This window comes from Balearica regulorum, chromosome 2, assembly GCF_011004875.1.
Source record: "Balearica regulorum gibbericeps isolate bBalReg1 chromosome 2, bBalReg1.pri, whole genome shotgun sequence".
NCBI classification, from domain to species: Eukaryota; Metazoa; Chordata; class Aves; order Gruiformes; family Gruidae; genus Balearica; species Balearica regulorum.
In genome coordinates, this window is record NC_046185.1 from 168,310,876 (window position 1) to 168,329,441 (window position 18,566).

At 57.6% G+C, this 18,566-nt stretch overlaps 1 protein-coding gene across 5 annotated transcripts in view; it reads left to right on the forward strand.

Annotated features, from left to right (window-relative positions):
* Window positions 1-18,566, forward strand: part of AGAP3 (ArfGAP with GTPase domain, ankyrin repeat and PH domain 3) — a 146,272-nt gene that overhangs the window by 67,496 nt on the left and 60,210 nt on the right. For 4 of the 5 annotated variants that reach the window (XM_075747006.1, XM_075747007.1, XM_075747008.1 and 1 more), the window contains exons 7-9: window positions 2,874-3,001; window positions 11,868-12,023; window positions 16,093-16,185. In XM_075747006.1, the coding sequence (XP_075603121.1) occupies window positions 2,874-3,001; window positions 11,868-12,023; window positions 16,093-16,185 (377 nt within the window). Of the gene's footprint in view, window positions 1-2,873; window positions 3,002-11,867; window positions 12,024-14,662; window positions 15,714-16,092; window positions 16,186-18,566 lie in introns of those variants that run through there. The other variant, XM_075747009.1, reaches the window with a different exon arrangement.

Sequence of the window (18,566 nt, forward strand, 5' to 3'; positions counted from 1 at the left end):
AGATGTTGTCACAGTTACTGCTTCTGTGAAAAGATGGGACAGGCTCTGCCTGTGGCTTCAAGTACTGCGAGGAGATGGCCCTGGCAGAAGCAGGAAGAGTGACAGAGGCCGGGCTGTGTGCTGCAGTGCCCAGTGCCCGGCAGACACCAGCTGCAGTTTCAGCACTTCACCAAGGGTGAGCCCACCCTGAGGCGTGGGTCGGTGTGGTCCCCTCGCTTGCAGCAGAGCTCCCGGTGAGGTGGGAGACGGGTACGGCACGTGCCTTCTGACTTCTTGGCTCTGGAGAGGTACAGCTAAAGGGCTTTCTTCCCAAAATTGCCTTCACAGAGCTCCTGTATGCAGAGGTTTCCTGGAGTTTAGAGGATGCCTGGACAATAACAAGAAGCCATTGGTGTGGGGATTCCTCAGCTCTTGGGCTTCATTTGAAGAATATTTCTATACCAGGCAACGGGTAAAGAGCAAGTCGTTGAGAGCCCCTCGGTAGTGATTATCTCGATGTTGTTCCTGAAGAGGAAGAATGACTCAGGCCCCATCCTGGAAGGGCACAGGAGGGACAGCAGCCGTGCTGCCCAGTGCTGTGGGTGGCTTCTCTAGCTTCAGCTCTGCAGCAAGCCCGGCGTGAGCGCTCCTCTCCTCCCACTGGCCCTGGGCGTCAGAGACAACTGCCAGTGGTGCGAGGCAGCCTTGTCTCACGGCCCGCCAGAGCCTGCTGCTGACGTGCTGCGGCACTGCTGCTCTCCATCGTTCCTCCCAGCCGTAGGGCTGCAGACTTGGACTTCGGCTTGAAAGTCAAGGGCGGCTCTGGCTCTCCTGCCTAGGGGGTTGGTTGGGTTTCTGTATCCTGAGTGGGACAGCTGGGCAGCGGGTGTCCCTGCTCCTGCCTGGGTGTGAGCTGCTTTGTTCCTGGCCGTCGGGGTGATGGACAGCATTGCCGTGTCTTCCAGGGCAGCGAGTGATGCTTCTGAGGAAGGGTTGGGCAGGAGCATTTCAACGGAGAGGCCAAGAGTTTGTGCGCAGGGATGTGTGCAAGGCCCCGCGACTCCGTAAGGTGCCACCCCACCGTGAGGTGTTTTCTGTAGGGCCCTTGGTGTGTCACTGGGGACCTTCACGTGCACCTCCTCTCTGTCCAGGTACTCCTCCCAGAGCTGACTGTTCCCAGCAGGGAGCTGGGATTCTCCAGAACGTCTAGGACAGGGTGCTGTGGTATGCTTTGAAGTACTGTGTGATGCTCAAGTGCTAATACAGCAGCACCACATGTGACATTTGGCAAATAAATGCTAAGTGGTGTATCTGGACAGAGGTTCTGCGGACAGGGCAGGGCTCATCGGTTGTACGTCACAGAGCTGCATGTAGCCACCAAAGAAATCGTGATAAGCAAATGATCCCAGAGACTGGCTTAAGGGATGACAGAAGTTATCCTTGAAAAAGTCTGGGTGATGTTCAAGAAGTGGAAGAACCTCTGCCTGGCAAGCAGAAGCACGGAGGCTGCCTCGAGATGCCTCAATTAAGGGTTGGTGAGATTTTATCACCACCAGTGTGGTCTTGCTGGCCTCATAATTAATTCCTTTGTTACCACTAATGGGACAGGGTGAGTGACACGGCAGAGCCTCTGCCAGGCTCTTTGCCCAGGACAGCGATTGCTGAGGAGTTTTTCCGAATCTTTGCTGGCCCCTGGGGTGTCTGAGCTTGCAATGTGCCTGGCCAGTGTTTGAAGGAGGGATGGGTTACACAGTGAACAGTGGATGAAGCTGGCCAGAGGAGAGGATGGAGGGGAGGAGAGCAGGAAAAATCAGCAGGTTAATATGGTCTGCTTGGTGGGCGTAGGAGGGTTCCTGCAGTTTATGGGGCTATTATTTAGCTTGGGAGTCGGGGCAGGCTCCCTGGGTTACCAGACGAGCAGGTAGCAGTGGTGGCCCAAAAGGCCTCCGCCTGTCTCTGTACAGGACACGGCACTGCAGCTGTGGGGTGGCAGGATTTTGCCGTTGCTGTTGGCATCTGACTTTTCCAAATGGGTTCAGTCACATCACGTGTGTGGTGCAACATCATCTGTCTTTCTGGAAAGGGAATGTGGCAGCTCCTTTATCGTACGGGTGCACGATACGAGGCATGCTGGGCTGGACGTGTGATGTTCCCAATGCCCTCGGTCGTGTTCATCTGAAAGGTTCCCCCTTCTGTGGTGGTGGGGTACCCAGCCAGTGTGCAAGAGGAAATGAGGAATGGTGATGTGTTCTCCTGAATTCCCCAGCAGCCCAGCTTGTTTGCTGTCATGTTCTTTGGTCAAGATGTTTATTTCCAGAAAAGGTAGGAGACTGGGAACGCTGAAGTGCAATTTTGGGCTGTTGGCATCGGGCAGTGAGGTCACAGGAACTGGGAGAGTTGTTCCTCATGTTGGTTTTTCAAACACCTGGAGACTGTGAGGATCGCGAGGGCCCAGGCTGATGGAGGTGGCATTGCCCAGGCTATTCAGTTCGGTAACTGGCTCCTGTAGCTGCTGTGAGGGCATGACCGAGAAGTGACTCTGGCTGCCCGTGGATTCTTCTGCAGCAGCCCAGGGCTCTGGGTGGCTCCTTGGTGTCCACATGAAGTCACTGCTCTGTGTGAGACCCAAGAGAGCGGGTGGCCGTCGGGGACTCAGCCCTGCTGCCTGCTGTGGGCAAGCGCTGTCCCTTGCTTGCCTGGCAGCGGCAGGCAATGGGGATTGCGAGGCTGGGTGTTCCGCAGAAGTCCTCCCTGTTAATACAGGGTGGTGCAGTTCGAGCTCCAGATATTGGCATCAGTCAAAGGGTTTGGTCTCACTGAAAGCCTCCAGAAACCCGCGAGTGGAGAGAGTTGCTTTCTGGACTCTGACCCTGTCCCTTTCTCCCTTCTTCCAGTGGCTCAGAAGGTGGTGGCTCTACGGAAGAAACAGCAGCTTTCCATCGGCCCCTGCAAGTCCCTGCCCAACTCACCCAGCCATTCGTCTGTCTCTGCAGCCTCCATTCCTTCTGTTCACATCAACCAGGTGGGAAACAGGAACGGGGAAAGTCAGGGACCCCTCGTGCTTCTTCACACCCCCTCAGTTCACTCAATACGCAGCATGTTTAGCCTAGCCTGACTCACACCGCAGCCCTGGAGCAGCTTTTGGAAAGAGCAGAGTGGTTGTCGCCCTGAGGCTTCTGTCCGTAGCCCAGAACAGCGTGGTGCTTGCCCTGAGGTCAAGCTTCGTGCCTAAACCACTGGGTCTGGCTCATGGCCTCCAAAGATTGCGGCGTGCTTCTCCCGCCCCTGGCTGCAGAGCCGCGAGCAGTCTGCCGGGAAGGCGGAGCGGAAGGTCTGTGAAAGGGGCAGCCTGGGTGGGCACAGCTGCCCGCGGTCCCGCTCCCCCGATGGTCTCCCATGCACGTGCAGGTGGGCTGCGTAGGGGGGTCTTTGGGGAGGGGCGAGTTAGTGGTGAACTGAAGGAGTAGCACAGAGGAGAAGGAGGTTCTGCTCCCCGCTGCCAGAGGAGGGGCTCTGTGCCGTTCTTCTGGCCCAGGGACTGCCACGGTCTCCGTGCCAGGAGGATGGTGAAGCCAGAGGTGTCTGTTCTGTCACTCTGGAGGAGCAGAAGGAGCAAGGCAGAAAACAAAGTCTGGTGAAGGAGATCCTTTTGGGCAGCCGCCTAATTGCATTAGGGCTTTGCTGCAGTTTCCAGCACCCACGTAAACGCTGAGCTGGCTCTCTGACGAGGAACGTGAGATACTGGGCTCTGCTGCTCCTCAGGGGCAGTCAAGCCAACAAACTGCAGCGCTGAAGCGACTGGCATATGACATCACAGGATCTGTAGCAAGGGCTTCAGGAAATCTGTCTGTCTGGCACGCTGCTGTCAGACTGAGGAACAGCAAGCGTAGCAGCTGGGTTTATGGAAGATGGGGTACGGCGTACTGGAGCAGCCGTGAGCCCCTCGGCTGCCTCAGCAGAGAGCAGCGCTTGAAATGGTTTGTGAGGAAAGAGTAGCTAAGGACTCAGAGGAGCATGTAAAGCTGAAGAAAATGCAAAGGAAGGTTAGCGAAACAAATTCCATCAGTGTGACACTTTTTTTCATAAGGGGACTGGCTGTGAACCTTGGGCTGTACCTGAGCCTCTCAAGCCCTGGGAGGACTTCTGGTACACCACCACACGGGAGATTGTTCCTGTACAAACCTGGGCAGTGTCTGCAGCCACTGCTTGGACCCTTATATAAAGAATTGTTAAGTACCCACGTGAAGTTTACACCTGACTTGATGGCTTCTAAAGCTGGACTGCGAGCAGGTGTGTACAGGTTTTTGCAGAGACTTGTGCCAGCTTCCTCGTGCTCCGGGTCACCAGGACACCAGCAAGCTCAGATGAAGTCTCGGTGTGCAAGCGAATAGGCTAAGCCCTGCTGACAGCCAGAGCTGCCTGGTGCAGCCACGTAGCTTTCTGCTCAGAGCATGCGTGTGTCAGCCAGCTCGGGATACCGCAGAGTGAGCACAGCTGCTTGCAGAATGTCCCCAGCCATACCATGCCTGGCAGTGTGTCTGGACATGGGTGCTTTTTGAGAAGTTTAGTAGGAGGCATCCAAGGTGGAGAGCAAAGTCCAACCAAAACGGAGATTTGAGTGTATCTGGTAACGTGAGGATTTTATTAGCAGACAAGTTGTGAACAGTCAGAGGCTGGCTGGGAAGGAGAGGTGGTCTGTGCTGAAAGGGGGAGCGGGGTGGAGGATGGCCAAGGGCAGCGTTCCTCAGGGAGGAGCTGAACACTTCTTTAATATTTTCTTCAGTGTCCAAAGTGTGAGAAGAGGGTCCTGAGAAATACGTACCAATGGCACTTGCTGTGCTGGACAATGAGTTTGTAGTGAACCTAAAAACGCATTCCCTGTGTGAGGGGTGCAGGGGTACCGGAATCCTCAGTCTGATTCCAGCCAGTCGTGTAAGTACGCATTGCAACTGGTGTAGGAACAGCAAAAAGCAATGGGAGGGAAAAGAGACCCTAACGCAGGAGGAACATAAGCTGCTAACGGGAAGTAACGCAGCATGCAGCTAGCAGAAATTGCAGCTAAACGTGAGACCTTTCTAAGCAAGAAGTATTTATTGATTGCCTGGGTCGTAGCAGTGTCAGCAATAATGATAGAGGCCGTGTCCTTCTGGAGCTTCCTCCCTCTGTCCTCCCTCCCCTGTACGTGCTCTGCGCCTGTCTAACGCTGTGTCCCTCCTGCACTCGACAAACCTGGACACCACAGTGAGGGTCAAAGTTAATTTCTATTCCCTGAGTCTTCTGTGGCTCAACCACAAACCCTTTTGGTTCCCAGAGACGTGCTGCAGGAATCTTTGCTGTGGTGTTTACACATCTCTCTTCCATTACAAAAAGCACTTCTCCTAAAAATAGAGTATGAAGTAGTGGAACTGGTGAATGACCATAAAAAGCTGTGAAGTATTTCCCCGTTCTCACTTGGGCTCAGGAATGAGGTTCAGGAACGGCTTCCCGCTGTCCTCAGAGAAAATCCAGCTGGCTTTGAGAAACACGAGTTGACTGATTGCTGCTGGTTCTTGCACGGACCAGGGCAGAGCAGCCCACACACTCTGGTGCACACGGGCTTGCTGCTCGTGCGGGGGCACACACGTCCAATAGTGAGCACAGTGCCCAGGCAGTAACTGCAGCAGGGATGCGAAAGAGCCCAGAATCGCTGTGGAGGAATGCACTGTGATGGTGGTGACGCGCCAAAGGGTGCGGTGTCCAGCTCCAGCTGTCCCTGACACAGGAGGGAGCTGGGTGCAGATGGCTCCGGAGTCCGGCTGGGCACCGCTCTCCAGGTCCGGGCTGCAGAAGTGCCGGAGCCTCTTGTGGGGCTGGGGGCTGGTGGCCTCGCTCCTGGGAGGTGTCCTCTGCTCCTGGCACTGAGCTAGGCAGTGGGCAGCTCTGGGAGGAGATGGACAGACTGTGCACTGTCAGGAAGGACGAACGAGAGAGTGACAAGATCTTTGCAGAGTAATGCTGTGTTCTGTCTTTCTCTACCTGAGGGTTTGGGCTCTCGCCAAGGTTTCTTACTTACCTTTGTAAGTAAGAGCAGGAACCGTCAAAGGGAAAAGGATCTCAAGGAAGGAAGGGTTTGGGAACGTGGGATTTAACGTGGAGATGAGATGGAAAGAAGCCAGAGAAAGAATACAGTTAGGAGCTTTTGTTTGCCTTGTACCGCAGCTAGGTATTGGTGTATGCAGGCAAGACACGCACTGGGACAGAAGGATCTCTTCTTCTTCTCGGAACGCTTGCGGGAACAGCAGGACTGGCATTTGCTCTGTTATTTCCAGGCAGTTACGGCATCTCGGGCAGCATTTCATTCCCCTTAGCAGGCTGCCTTTCTGAGGGCTGTTAGCAACAGCGTTCCCTTCCCCCGGATCGCCCCTCTTCCCTTCTGCCGGTAGCTACGGCTGAGGTCCGCTTCCCTTTGTAGCTTTGTGCCCAGAGAGATGGTGGTGCCTCTGAGATGAGAAGGATGTTCTGCTCGGTGCCTGGCCTCCTGGCCCGTGCGGGCAGGGACAGCTCTGTCTTCTGGAGCTGCCAGTGAAGGCAGCACTTGTCTTCTGGGCATGGGAACAAATGGTCCCTGCAAAGGGTTACTTACGGCAGGCAGGAGCTGGGAGCCAGCCCTGCCTCTCATCCTAGTCTTGGGAACATCTTTTCTGGAAGTAGTTTGAGGTTACTTGTTGAGCGAAAGCAACTTTTTTGGAAGTGGCCACTGCTTGTCTGGTCTTCTGACACTCTGTCCAGTCCATTGCAATTAGTGGGAGAGGAGAGACCCCAGAGGAGCCTGGTGATTGTCCCCCATCTATCCGGAGGACTTTCTTCTGCTGCTCTGAGGTAGTGGCCAGTTTCCAAACTTGCACCAGGTTCCCAAGTTGGCAGGGCTCTGGGATAGCGGTGCTGTGCGAGGTGGTTTGATGTCCTTGCACAGTAGATGATCCTCTTTGTGAAACAGTTCTTAAACGAGCCAAAGGCCCTGTTTTAATTTCTGTCTTTGGGAGTTTGGGGTTTTTTTGCTTTTACTCCGCAGCGGAGCCTGGTGCCTCAGAGGACACTGCTTCCATCGTGGTGGAGAGGAAGGGAGCTGCCGTAGCAGGTCAGCTGTGCTCAGTTTTCCACCAGCACTCATGAGTGTGCCAGACATGCCGGACGTGCACACTCAGGTCTGTGCCCCTGAGGACTGTGGTCAGCATCTCCCTGGTCCGCTGGTGTGGCAGGAGCCAGGGCCAGTCCCAGGAGTCCCGCATGCTCCCTTGGGGACGCCGGGTCTGTCCCTGGGGCCTTCCCAGCGGCTCGTGGGATGTGGACCTGCACCCGTTTGAACAGACACCTCGGATCCCCCAGGACCCTGCAGCCCCAAGGAAAGCTCTTGCTTGCCTGCTGGTTCGGGCTCTCCTCCGCTGCGTCCTGCCCGCACCCGTCACTGGGTGAGCAGGTTAGATGGGTTTGGGAGCCCCGTTCCTCCGCTTGGCCTTGACTTCCACCCTGCTCCCTTCTGGCAGCTGCCTGTCCCTTGCCTGCAGGGTGTGGGTGGGCGTTTCTCGGGCCAGTGGGTGCTTGCAGTACTTGCAGAGTTATTCCACCCGATTTCCTTACGGTTGCTACCCCCTTCTCCATCTTCCTTCAGGGACTCTGAGATGCCTTTAGGAGACCCCCAGGCTGCGGGGTGAGTCACTGTTGCCTGTTTGCTGTGGGGTGGAAGTTTGTCTTTCTGCCAGGGAACTCATTCCCAGCAGCTGGCAGGAGGTAACACAGGCACCCCATGCCGAGCCTTGCAGGCTGCTGGGGGGAACTGCGCAGTCCCGCGGGCCACGGGGGCTGCTGCCAGGGTGCCTGAGCGTGCCCGGCCCTGCTCAGCTGGCCTCCTGGCTGGGCACGGGGCCACCCGCCGTCACGGCTTCGCTCCGACGGCCTCAGTCTGCAGTCCTGCACGGGCTCTGCAGTGACACCAGGAAGTGTGTTTACTGAGGCTTTAGTAAGAGAGCAGATGAAAGAGGTGGAAAATCAAAGTTTGCAAGTGAAATGAAGCACAAACTGCAGCTCACCTGTGCTTGGTAACAAGCGCTTCCCTGCCTGTCGCAGCACGTTTCAGCAGAGTTCAGTCAGCGTGTGTTTCGGCAGCTGAGGCAACGGGCGTTTGCACTTCCTCGTGGAAGCCTGCATCCCATAGCCCGCTCAGCTCACAATGCCCTCCATTTCATGGTCTGTACGCTCCTCTCACTTCCTCGCTGGTCCTGTGCAGATGCTGAGTCAGTGGCTGCTGTTTGCACTTTCCTGTTCAGAGCCATCCCAAAATTTCACTCCGTGTTCCGCCTCATGCCTTTTTACACCAAGAGTTACTACATCTTAACTTCAGCTGAGTTCTTCCCTGCTCAGGCACCCCATGGCACTATCAATATTCTTTGAAGTTCACGATATTCACCATTTACATACTAACAGGAAGGATTTGTCCCTCGTGTTTTACTAAGTTTTCACTTCTGCTGTGTTCCTAGATTTCGATAGCGACCACAGGTGGTCATTCAGGTGGATCCACAAAGTAGCTGCCAGGAGCAAAAATAAGGTATTTTCCCAGACCTGTCATCTTGTCAGGGTTCTCCCACATCCCTGCAATTTGTTCTGGGTCCCTGGATCCCTGCTGAAGTCTCGGAGCAGTCTGCTTCAGTTGAGCGGTGCGGTGGCTCAGGATTGCCCGTGTAGCTGGAGGCTGTGCTGCTGTCTGCCTTTGGGGGAGGTCCTGCTCTGCCCCAAACTCACAGGATGGTACCAGCCCTCACACTTGCCTTTGTAGCTTGGTGCGAGACATTGCAACCCCGGTACCTTTCCTGAGGTGTGGGTGTCTGGGACGCCAGCACGCTCAAATGCTGGTGTCGCGCAAGACAGACAGTAACCTTGACTCGTCTCCAACACTAGGCAAACTTAGGTGCTAAGGAAAGTTATTCTGGCCAGGCAAAACTTACAAACAAGGTTACAGGGAGCATGTAAAATATAAACCACAGTTTAGCAAGATTTCTTCCTAGGAGCTTTAGTGTCCATCGCCTAACATCCATAGGGTTTGTCCCAGCTGCTATGGCAGGAGCTGAAACTCTACAGCCTCTTCTGAACTGAGTCCTTCCCACAGTCATAGTTTCATAAATGTGCTGACCAGGCTACTGAAATATGCAGAGCTTAGCCAGGAGAGTACCTCCGAGTGGCTTCTGGACTCCTGGCGGCCTGGCCTGGCTCACCTTCCTGGGTAGCAGGTTCTCTGTGTTGCAGCATCGGCTATCTCTTCCCTCACACTTTGAATTTTTTTCTTTTTTTGACATGGTTCACACATTATGCATCCATTAAATACTGATTGTACATGCATTGTTATACCTGATCCTAAACGAGCTGTCTCAGCAAGTTCTTTTCAAGTTGGTAGCCCTAGCTTTCTGCATCTGTTCCTTCATCACAGCGTTCGCAGAATACTTCTTCGTGCAGTGTTGAAGCCGTGGTTTGCAGGAGCTCTCTCCGTTAAAGGTTCACACGTCACTGGCAGGGTGGCACATGGCTTTGCTTCTCCATGTCCCTGGTGGTCCCCCCTCCCCTGGGACGTGGCAGCAGAACTCCGTTATGCAGCGCAGGGTTTGTCAGCTGAACAGCCTGCAGAGGAGCTCCTGGTGATGTTCACTTCTCTGGATGGAGTGCCTGGTGTCTTTTACAAGCAGACCAGGTTCCCACTCGTTCTGCGTTTCAGGGCTCCAGAAGCTTTCCTGTCTCTGGACAGGCTTGGGACAATCTGAGTCCTGTACTTGCAGGGAGGCCACCTGCTCACAGCAAGGGTTTCGCGAAAGCCACGGGGCAGCTGCATGGCCACCTCCACCTCCAGGCTGGCGGCAGGTAGGAGCTCAACCCGATGAGTCCCTTTTGGCAGGAGGCTCCCTTTCCCTGCTGAGCGGTCAGAGAGCTGGGCAGGCTGCAGAGGATCTGTTGCTTGGTGCTGCCCTGCCTCCAGCGTGGGGTTAGGGTCTTCAGACCCCCCTGGGGGCGGTGGCCTTCAAGGACATTTTGTCAGGGCAGCGTGCCTCCCCACGGGCTTCGCCTCCCTGCTGTGGAAGGGTTTTTGCTCTGACCTCAGGCAGCAGACACGGTGCTGCAGGCAGGCTGTTGTGGAGCTGCTCTGGAGCCTGGGGCAGCCCTGGCAAGTTAGGGGCACTGTAATGTCCCAGGAGCAGCTGTCAGCTCCCCGAAGGAGGCTGTGAAGTAGGTCCATCCCAGAGTCCTGGAGCAGGATTTCCCTGCGGCACACCTAGCTGCCCTCAGTCAGAAGTCCCTTGCTCTGCCTCAGAGAGGCAGAAGTTGGGTTGATTCTTGGATGGCTCTTTCCTCTCTTATAAGAAATTCTCTTTTGTGCATCTTCTTCCCTCTCTCTCATCAGAGATGAGACGGTCCATAGCTTGAGTGAAAGTTGCACCCTTTCTAGGAGACTGGGGTGTGGGTCGTGGTTACTGCTCTGCCTGCTCCACCTCTTTCATGCTTCTGACATTCTTAAGTGTTTGTCTTAGAATAAGGCTCAGATCCCGCCGGGCACGGCGTGTGCACGTGGGTGTTTTCTCACTGAGCACCTCTGGTAGATCCTCATCCCGCATGTGCTTGCATGTTCTGCTCTAAGCAGTAGGTGGGAGTGGAGGAAGTCCTGGGGCCGTCGGATGCTGCTGCTCTGTGAGCATGTGAACGGGGAGGAGGCGGGCTGCTCCCTGCAAAGGGTGCCAGAGCTCTCCTAGCCTTCTAGGGACAGCTTCCTCAACGTGTTTTTGCAATGCTGTTCAAGGATCAGCAGAACTGCCAAAGAGAGCTCAGGCTGCCATGTGCCTCGTTGTAGTAAGATGTCCTGGGCTGCAGCTCTGAAATGCTTTTGTGCAGGTGTTGCTCCTTGGGACCTCTTGTAAGCTCATTTCCAGGTCGTTGCCCTCAGAGCTTGCGTGAGCAGAATGGGAGTGAGCAGCTACTTGTCTGGAAGAGAGGCGTCGCTGAGATGGTTGCACAAGCTGCACGGTTAGATCTTCCCCTCTCCCTGAAGTCAAGCGTGAAGTTGAGTTAGTGAAGACACAAGCCTGTTGTCCCACGTGTTCCCAGACACAGGCCACTGCAGCCAAGGCCACAGTGGTCCACAGGCACAAGAGGTGTGTGCCACCCTTGGGGTCTGCATGGGTAAACCTCAAACCAGTGGCGTTGTACATAGAGCGTGTGCTTGGCTTGTGCCCCCCGTGCTCCAGGACACTGGAGAGGCAAGGGCTTGAGTCACAGGGACGCACATCCCTGTTGGTGTCCTAGCTGTCATCGTGAGACAAGGAAGAGACCGAGTGGGACCTGGAGCCAGGCAGGCTCTGGGCTGTCTCACCGCTTCATGTCCGACGAGCTCTGTGGAGAGGAGAGTTCTCACCAGCAGACTGTCCGAGGGCTTGCTGCACCAGTTCTGTGTTTTGGAGAGGGAGCACGCTGACGTGTCCCCAGCCATGCCCCTCTGAGAAGAGAGCCAGCTGCCGCTATTCAGGCTGCGTGGTTCTTTGCTGCCTCCGAGCCTTTGCTCCAGACCTTGGGAAGGGCTCCCCTGGGCCGACAGCCAGCAGTCAGGTCTCTGTCCATTCGCTGCTCTTCACTGTTGATTTTGGAATTTTAACATTTTACCAGTGGAAAAACTAAAGCAGAAAGAAGGGACGCAGCTTTCCCAGGTTTCCCCGCTGAGCGGGGGCAGTGCGTGGCGTAGGACATCTCCCCTGTCCCAGTCCCGTGCTGCACTTCTTGCCCCCGGTGCGCGAGGCTGCGTAGGCGGAAGGTGTTTCCGCAGTCGTGCCCCCGGGCAGCTGCCCGTCTCTGTCTGACTGTCCTGTCTCGTTCTGCCCTAGGCCACCAATGGTGGGGGAGCCTTCAGTGACTACTCCTCCTCTGTGCCCTCCACACCTAGCATCAGCCAGCGGGAGCTGCGGATTGAGACCATTGCTGCCTCCAACACACCCACCCCCATCCGCAAGCAGTCCAAGCGGCGCTCCAACATATTCACGGTAAGTGACACTGGGGTCGGAGTAGCTTTGGGATGAGTTTTCTGAGGGTCAGGCGATGAGAGGGGAAGGGAGCGGGTCCGCAGCAGTCTTGCCCCGCAGGCTTTTGTGCACTAGTCTCTAGGTGAACCTTGCTGTGCTGGCCAGGGAGGGTGGGGTGGCAGGGGATGCAGGGCGGGTGCATGGGGGGGGTCTCCCCGCAGGAGTGTGTGTGTGCAGCGGGGAGGGAGGGAGCCTGCTGCGTGTGTAGGGTCCGTGGTGCTGAGAGCTGCTCTAGCGGGTGTGTGTGTGTGCATGGGGGAGCGCCTGCGAGCAAGCCAGTCCTTGCACACATAGGAGTGTGCATGGGGTGCGCTCGTGTGTGTGTATAGTGTGTGTGCGTGTGCGTGAGCAGAGCTCCCTGATCTTTACTGGGGAGAGCTGCGCTTTGTGCGTGCACAGCACCAGTGACCTCTGCTGTTCCTCTCCCTGGGGCTGTGTCCCCCGAGCGTGGCACGAAGCCCCTGGCGACTGGGCCTCCTGTTTGGTGCCGGCTGTGCTGTACCCGATGGTGCTGTGCAGAGCCCAGCGCGTGGCACTGGGCTCCACTCGCTCCAGTACCCAAACCCCACGTCTGTGTGACTTGAGCAGTGCGCCTGGGAACTGCCGTGGGGTGTGGAGGGAGGGGAGGCGTTAGGGAGCCAGCAAAGCCGTGGGCCCCAGGTGGCGCAGGGTACGTTTGCAGCTGTTACCTCTGCTGGCTGAACTGCAGCCTGCCTCTGCACACGCGCTCACACCACCCACACACCCGTCCACGCAGCGTGCACACAGTCCTGCCCACACACTTACCCTCGCTGTTAGCGCAGCCCATGAGTTTCCCCTTGCTGTTAGCGCACACATACTCCTAGTCCCCGTGTCTAGCGTAGATAGCCTCTGTTCCCCATGCAAACGTGCTCCTCTGCCCCTGGTGCCCCTGTAAATGTGCTGGGCTCAGGACTCTCTCCTCCTCCCCATCTGAATGTGCTTTCCAGCCACCATTGCTCAGTACACCCGTGTCTGCTGTCTGTGGAACTGGCCACCACAAAGTCCTTGTTCGTGTTGCACCATGTTGCCCTGTGTGAACAGCCGCCATTGCTCTGGACCCAGACCACATAAATTCACAGTGTCCCACGCCCCATCCCTCTCGCTGCACTGTCGGCGTCCCAGCTTCCCCTGACTCCTCGTGCTGGGAGTGTACCCATCTCCCCCAGCTTCTCACATCCGGGAAGCGTCTGCTCTATGTCCTGAATGCTCCGTGCGCTGCCCGCCGTTTGCATCTCATCTGCCTCCCAGTTCCCGTATGCACGTGTTCCCAGCCCCTCCCCAGCGCACGTGCTCGGCCCCGCTCCCTGCGCTGCCTGGCAGGTAGGCCGTGCCCCGCCAACCTCCCCCTCCCCGCACACACCGCCCCGTGCAGCGGATCCACTGCTCCTGACGCATGGTTGTTGTTTCCCTACGAGCTCTCCCCTCCTCTGTGTGCTCGCGCCTCCCTGAAGATGCCCTGTAGGTCTTCTGTTGTCGATGGTCATGCTTACTGTTGCACTTCGGTGCCGATGGATGCTTCTCCTGCCCTCCCCGCCGTTTCACTTGCTCATGCTTGCTGCTGTGCACCAGTGCACGCGGGCGCTCATGCACTGCCACCCATCCTTCTGCTCGCCTGCGCACCAACGGGCTCCGGACTCGCCGTCAGCTCATGTTCACGCTCTCTCACTCCTCCTGGAGCCCCGTGCTCAGCTCACCTGGTGTGGGCACACGCTCTTGGGGGGAGGAGGAGGGCGGCTTGCTGTGGGGCTTACGCTTATTTGCTGTGGACGTCATCATCTGTCTAGGGCTCTCACTTGCTCGCTCATTCTGGGCTCAAGCTTGCTCACCCTCGCTGTGGGGCTCACCTGTGCTCATCCGGGCTCACGCTCATGCGCCGTGGTGCCGGGGCTCACGTTCACTTGCTTGCTCTTGTGCTGGTGCACATACATGGCTCACATTGAAGTCTTCACCCCATTTGATCGTGGCAGCAGCAGCAGCTCCTGACAACTCCTCCCACAGTGGGTCAGGGCCAGGAAGAGTAGGGAAGGGAAGGGAAGGCTGTTTTCCTGCCTCTAGCTTTTCCCAGGCAGGCAGCGTAGGTGTAGCCAGCAGCCCCCGTCCCCGTGCTCCCAGGGAAAGCCCTGCGGGGTCCCCCAGGTGGGCATGGGCCTCCCCGAGGTCCGGTGCTGGACAGGGCCCTGTTCCCTCAGCTCCGGGAGGAGCCGCAGCCCCCCCATCCCGAGCTGTGCCTAGCTCCTCCATGCCCAGTCCTCCTCCTCTCCTCCTCCTCTCCTCCTCCTCCTCCTCCTCTCCTGCTCTCGCTCCCCTCCTGCTCCCTTCCTGCTCCCCACGCCGGATCGCACCCCGCGGCCGCAGAGGCGGGGGTCTGCGTGCCGGAGACCACCAGGTGGAGACAGACTCTGCCCGAGAGGCGCCCGCCCCGGCCCCGCTAGCTGAAGCCCAAACCCCGACTGCTGCTGCCGCCGGCGCCCCACTCCGTGGCCTGTCTGTCTGCTGTCCGCTGGCGCCCATCGCTGACAGACTCGTGTCCGTGTTCTGAGTATAACTTGCCAAACTCTTTATTCTTTCGATATTTGCAGATATGTGCCACTGTTTCCAACTTTTCATCAACAAAAAGGCCTTTCCAACTCCTTCCAAATTAGAAGATCCAGGTGGTTACACACGGCACCTCTGTACAAATTCTCTCACTTTTCATTGCCTCTCCAGGGCCGGATAAGGGATGGGCACTGGGATTGATCTAAGATTAGAGGCTCGCCCGCCCTCCAGCCAGCATGGGTCCCCCCCTCGGAGACACGCAGGAGCCTTTTAAATCCCCCCAATGTAAAGTCTAGGAAGCGCTGAGACGGCCTGCGCCTGCACTTTAAGCTGGGACATTTCTGGGCCTGCTGGATGCTGTCTAGGCACTTTCCATGCTCGGGGATGCCAGGCGGACGACCCTCATGGGATGGGAAGACCTGCAGACCCACCGGGACCGGGCGACAGCAGCGAGTGGAGCTGGATGGGCCAAAAGACGCTTTGCTGCTGCCTGCGGGAGCTGCTGCTAGTGCCTGCCGCTAGCACTCAGCTCCTTCCTCCCTTCTGCACCTCCTGCAGCCTGCATGGACTCCTGCTCCTCCTCCTCTTCCTCCTCGCAGCAGAGCAGCCATCTATGTCTCTTTAGTTTTCTTCTCTTTCAATCTCTTTGTTTTGTTCTGGGCCCAAAAGCAAGTGAATCGGTGTCCCAGGCGCGTGGGGCTCGTGTCCCTTTCTGATCCAAAGCACATGGGGCGCTCCCGGACTGAGGGGGTGTGTAGGACGCTCCAGAGAGACGCTGCCGCTGCCCTTCTGCCATTGTTGTGATTCTGAATGTATTGATTGTGCTCCATGCCGTGTATGACTTGATATTTTCCTCTGTCCTAAGCACTTTGAATGAGTTCCGCTCAACAGACTGTATATTTCATATTGTATTTATTGGAGTTTGCTCTCACCGCAGCCGCCCTCGGGGCCTGGCGGGTTTTGCTCTCAACTCTCTAGACGTGTGGTAGATATTTATTGTCCATGCTCTTTTGTAAGGGGCTGGTATCTCTGCCCAGTGACCTGTGCTACTTTGTATGGTGCAAGTGTGTTAACAGAATAAATCTGTTGGATTAGTAGAGGTGTGAGTTCCTTCACTGCCTTAGCCTCTCCTGCTTCCATCCATGCTCCACCTGCATCCCATGCCATTTCTGTCTGTCGCCATGTCCTGTGTGCCCCCGTGGGAGGGGGGTCAGAGGTAGCCCCGTTCTGCTAGGAGGACAGCTCTGCTTGCAGTCGTGGGGGGAGAGGACAGCCTGCCAGGGGACAGGTGGTGGGGAGGCTGGGGCTGGAGTGTCCCTAGAGGGGACGGGCGAGACGCTGGCTGCTCCATGCGCTGGGAGACCTGGCCTGGGGAAGAGTGGTCTGGTCTGGTCGCCCGCTGGGGATGGTGGGGCCGTGCGTTTCCATCTCTTGTGCCCCCGTCTCTAACGGACCTGTGTCTCTTCTCTTCCAGTCTCGAAAGGGCGCGGACCCGGAGCGGGAGAAGAAGGTGCCGGAGTGTAAAGCGGACAGTATCGGCAGCGGGCGGGCCATTCCCATGAAGCAGGTTCGATCCTCCTCCCTTCAACCCATGCGAGAGCAGGCTCCCTGGGGAGGTGCCGCAAGGCTTTGATGTGCGGACTGGGGCGCCTTCGCTTGGCATGAGGCACGCAAGAGCATGGAGGAGCCGGGTGCCCTCGGCCCGTCCGACCAGGCGCCCAGGGGGCTGCACGCGCTGTGCCGGGGGTGCTGCGCGGCCCCGCGCTGTGTGCAGGTGCTGGGTGCGGAGCGGGGGCTGCACCGGCTGGCGAGCGGTTCCAGCAGAGGGCATCCGCGCCCCGCGCCCGCTCCCTGGCCCCCCCCTGGCTGCAGCCCCCCGCTGCGGCGCTCGTCTCCTCTTCGGAGCCAGCCGCTGCTCCTGCTCTGCGCCGGCCCAGCTGCCCTCCGGCAGGACAGGGAGGCTCTGCTCATCATGGGCAACCGCAAAAAGCAGCGAGCACGGTGCCCGTGCCACGAGCCATGATGAATCAGAGGGAGGCAGCTGCTTGCCCCGGCAGCAGTGCGTTCAGCTCCTGCTTCCTGGCTCCAGGGAAGCTCAAGCTGCCTGGAACCACCCCTGAGCGTTGCCTGCCCCCATGTCCATCCGCTGGAAAGCAGCAATGGGTAATGTCCAGGCACTCCAGCAGCACCCGAGTGAGCCAAGTGGTATGGATTGGCCGGATGGTGTTTCCACCAGGATTTCCTTGCACTACTGGCAAGGTTCATCCATACATGGCTTTGCAGCACCTGGTTGTGCCTCTGCCTTGCACTCCGTGCCCCTGTTGTGAATCCGTTTTTCTTCCCACGGCCCCAGCTGGCCTCTTTCTGCCCTGTCTGCCTACACACTGCCAGAGCTGAGCTGCTGTGCACATGGGGCCAGTTACGTCTCTGCATCGCAGGAGTGTTGGGCAGTGGGGTGGGAGGGCAGAGTCTGCGTCCTGACCAGGTACTGTCTCCCTGGTACCACTCCATGCTGAGTATTCACTGGGGAAAGAGGTCCCCAGGGGGGACTTGGTAAGGCCAGGCTCATTGAGGAATGGAGCGGTGGGTCAAAAGAGAGAGACCCTGCTGCTGCTGGAGCTCCCAAAGCTGACTGCCCTCTCGCAGTCCCTGGTGTACTGCTGGGAAAGGCTGTTGTCAGTGCCACTGGGACTGTGCTGGGGACAGCGGTACCGATGCGGGGGAGCAGCGTTGGAAGGAGGGCTGCACTAGGGAGGGCAGCGTGCACAAGGTCGGCTCTGCAGCCAGAGGGGAGCAGTGGCAGGAGAAGCAGTGGCAGGAGAAGCAATGCCGAGAGCCGGGGCAGGAGCTGTGGGCCCTCACATGGGGGGCTCTGCTTCGAGTGCCAAAGGGTTGCACAGCCCCAGCAGGAAGGGGCACATCAGCTGCATGCCAGGTCATGCCCCTTCTCTCTCTGTGGCACAGCTCCATTTTTCAATGTCCTGGGTGGAGCAGAGATCAGGGCTCCTTTAGCTGTTGCTTCTACCGCTTCTGCTGCCCGCGCGCTTTTCCCTCTGTCCCCGCTGCTCCCCTCGTTCCCAAGCAGAGCTGGCTGCCTCTGCACACACTCCGTAGGGCCCGTGTGGTGGAGACGACAGGCAGACCTGCTCCAGCACCGCCTGGCACTGACCCGGAGGGCTGTGAGGTGCACCGTCCAAGCCCTGCTTCCTCCACGTGCGCTGCCTTGGGCTGCCAGAGAGCATGGCGGGGAGCTGGTTTGCGGGGGCAGCACGTGTGGGCTCTGATTTCGAGTCAGCCCAGCATGGCAGGCAGGGGAAGCAGTGGGCAGTTGTTCTGTGGTGAGGAAGGGAAGGCTGAGTGCAGAGCGACTGGAGCCTTGACCTAGGCCTGACTTGGCTCCCCAAAACCGTGCCGCTGACTGCAGGAGGCCTGGCCGTGAGAGCATTTCCATGGCCTTTGGTTTCTGGACCTTTGGGTTGCTTTTTCCAGGATTTCCCTTCACTCAGCAGGGCAAGATGCTTCCTTTACCTGCTCCTGTGTCTGTGTTGCTAACTGGGCCTGGCCTTGTCCCGTCTGCTGCAGATTGTGGTGTTTTAGCATAACTATTAAGTTGTTCCCTGCTGTAGGCAGGGCAGTGCTGTTACTGTGTTGAACAGGCGGAGAACTGAGACAGAAAAGGCCTGGGTCTGCAAACCCAAGTGTGCACGTCATTCCGGTGCTTTGCTGGAAGTAAGTGCCAAACTACTTGCCTGGTTCAGGACCTCAGTGAAGTGACGAGTTTGCACAGCAGCAGCTCGCCAGGAAAGCCTGGAACAAAATGTTACCGTGTGAGATCTAGGTCCCTGCCTGGGCTCAGGACTGGCACCTCCCGTAGCCAGAGCTGCAGGAGGTGATTTTGCAGAGCAGGTCCTGGCCATCTTTTTACAGGAGCGTGTACTGGCACTGGGG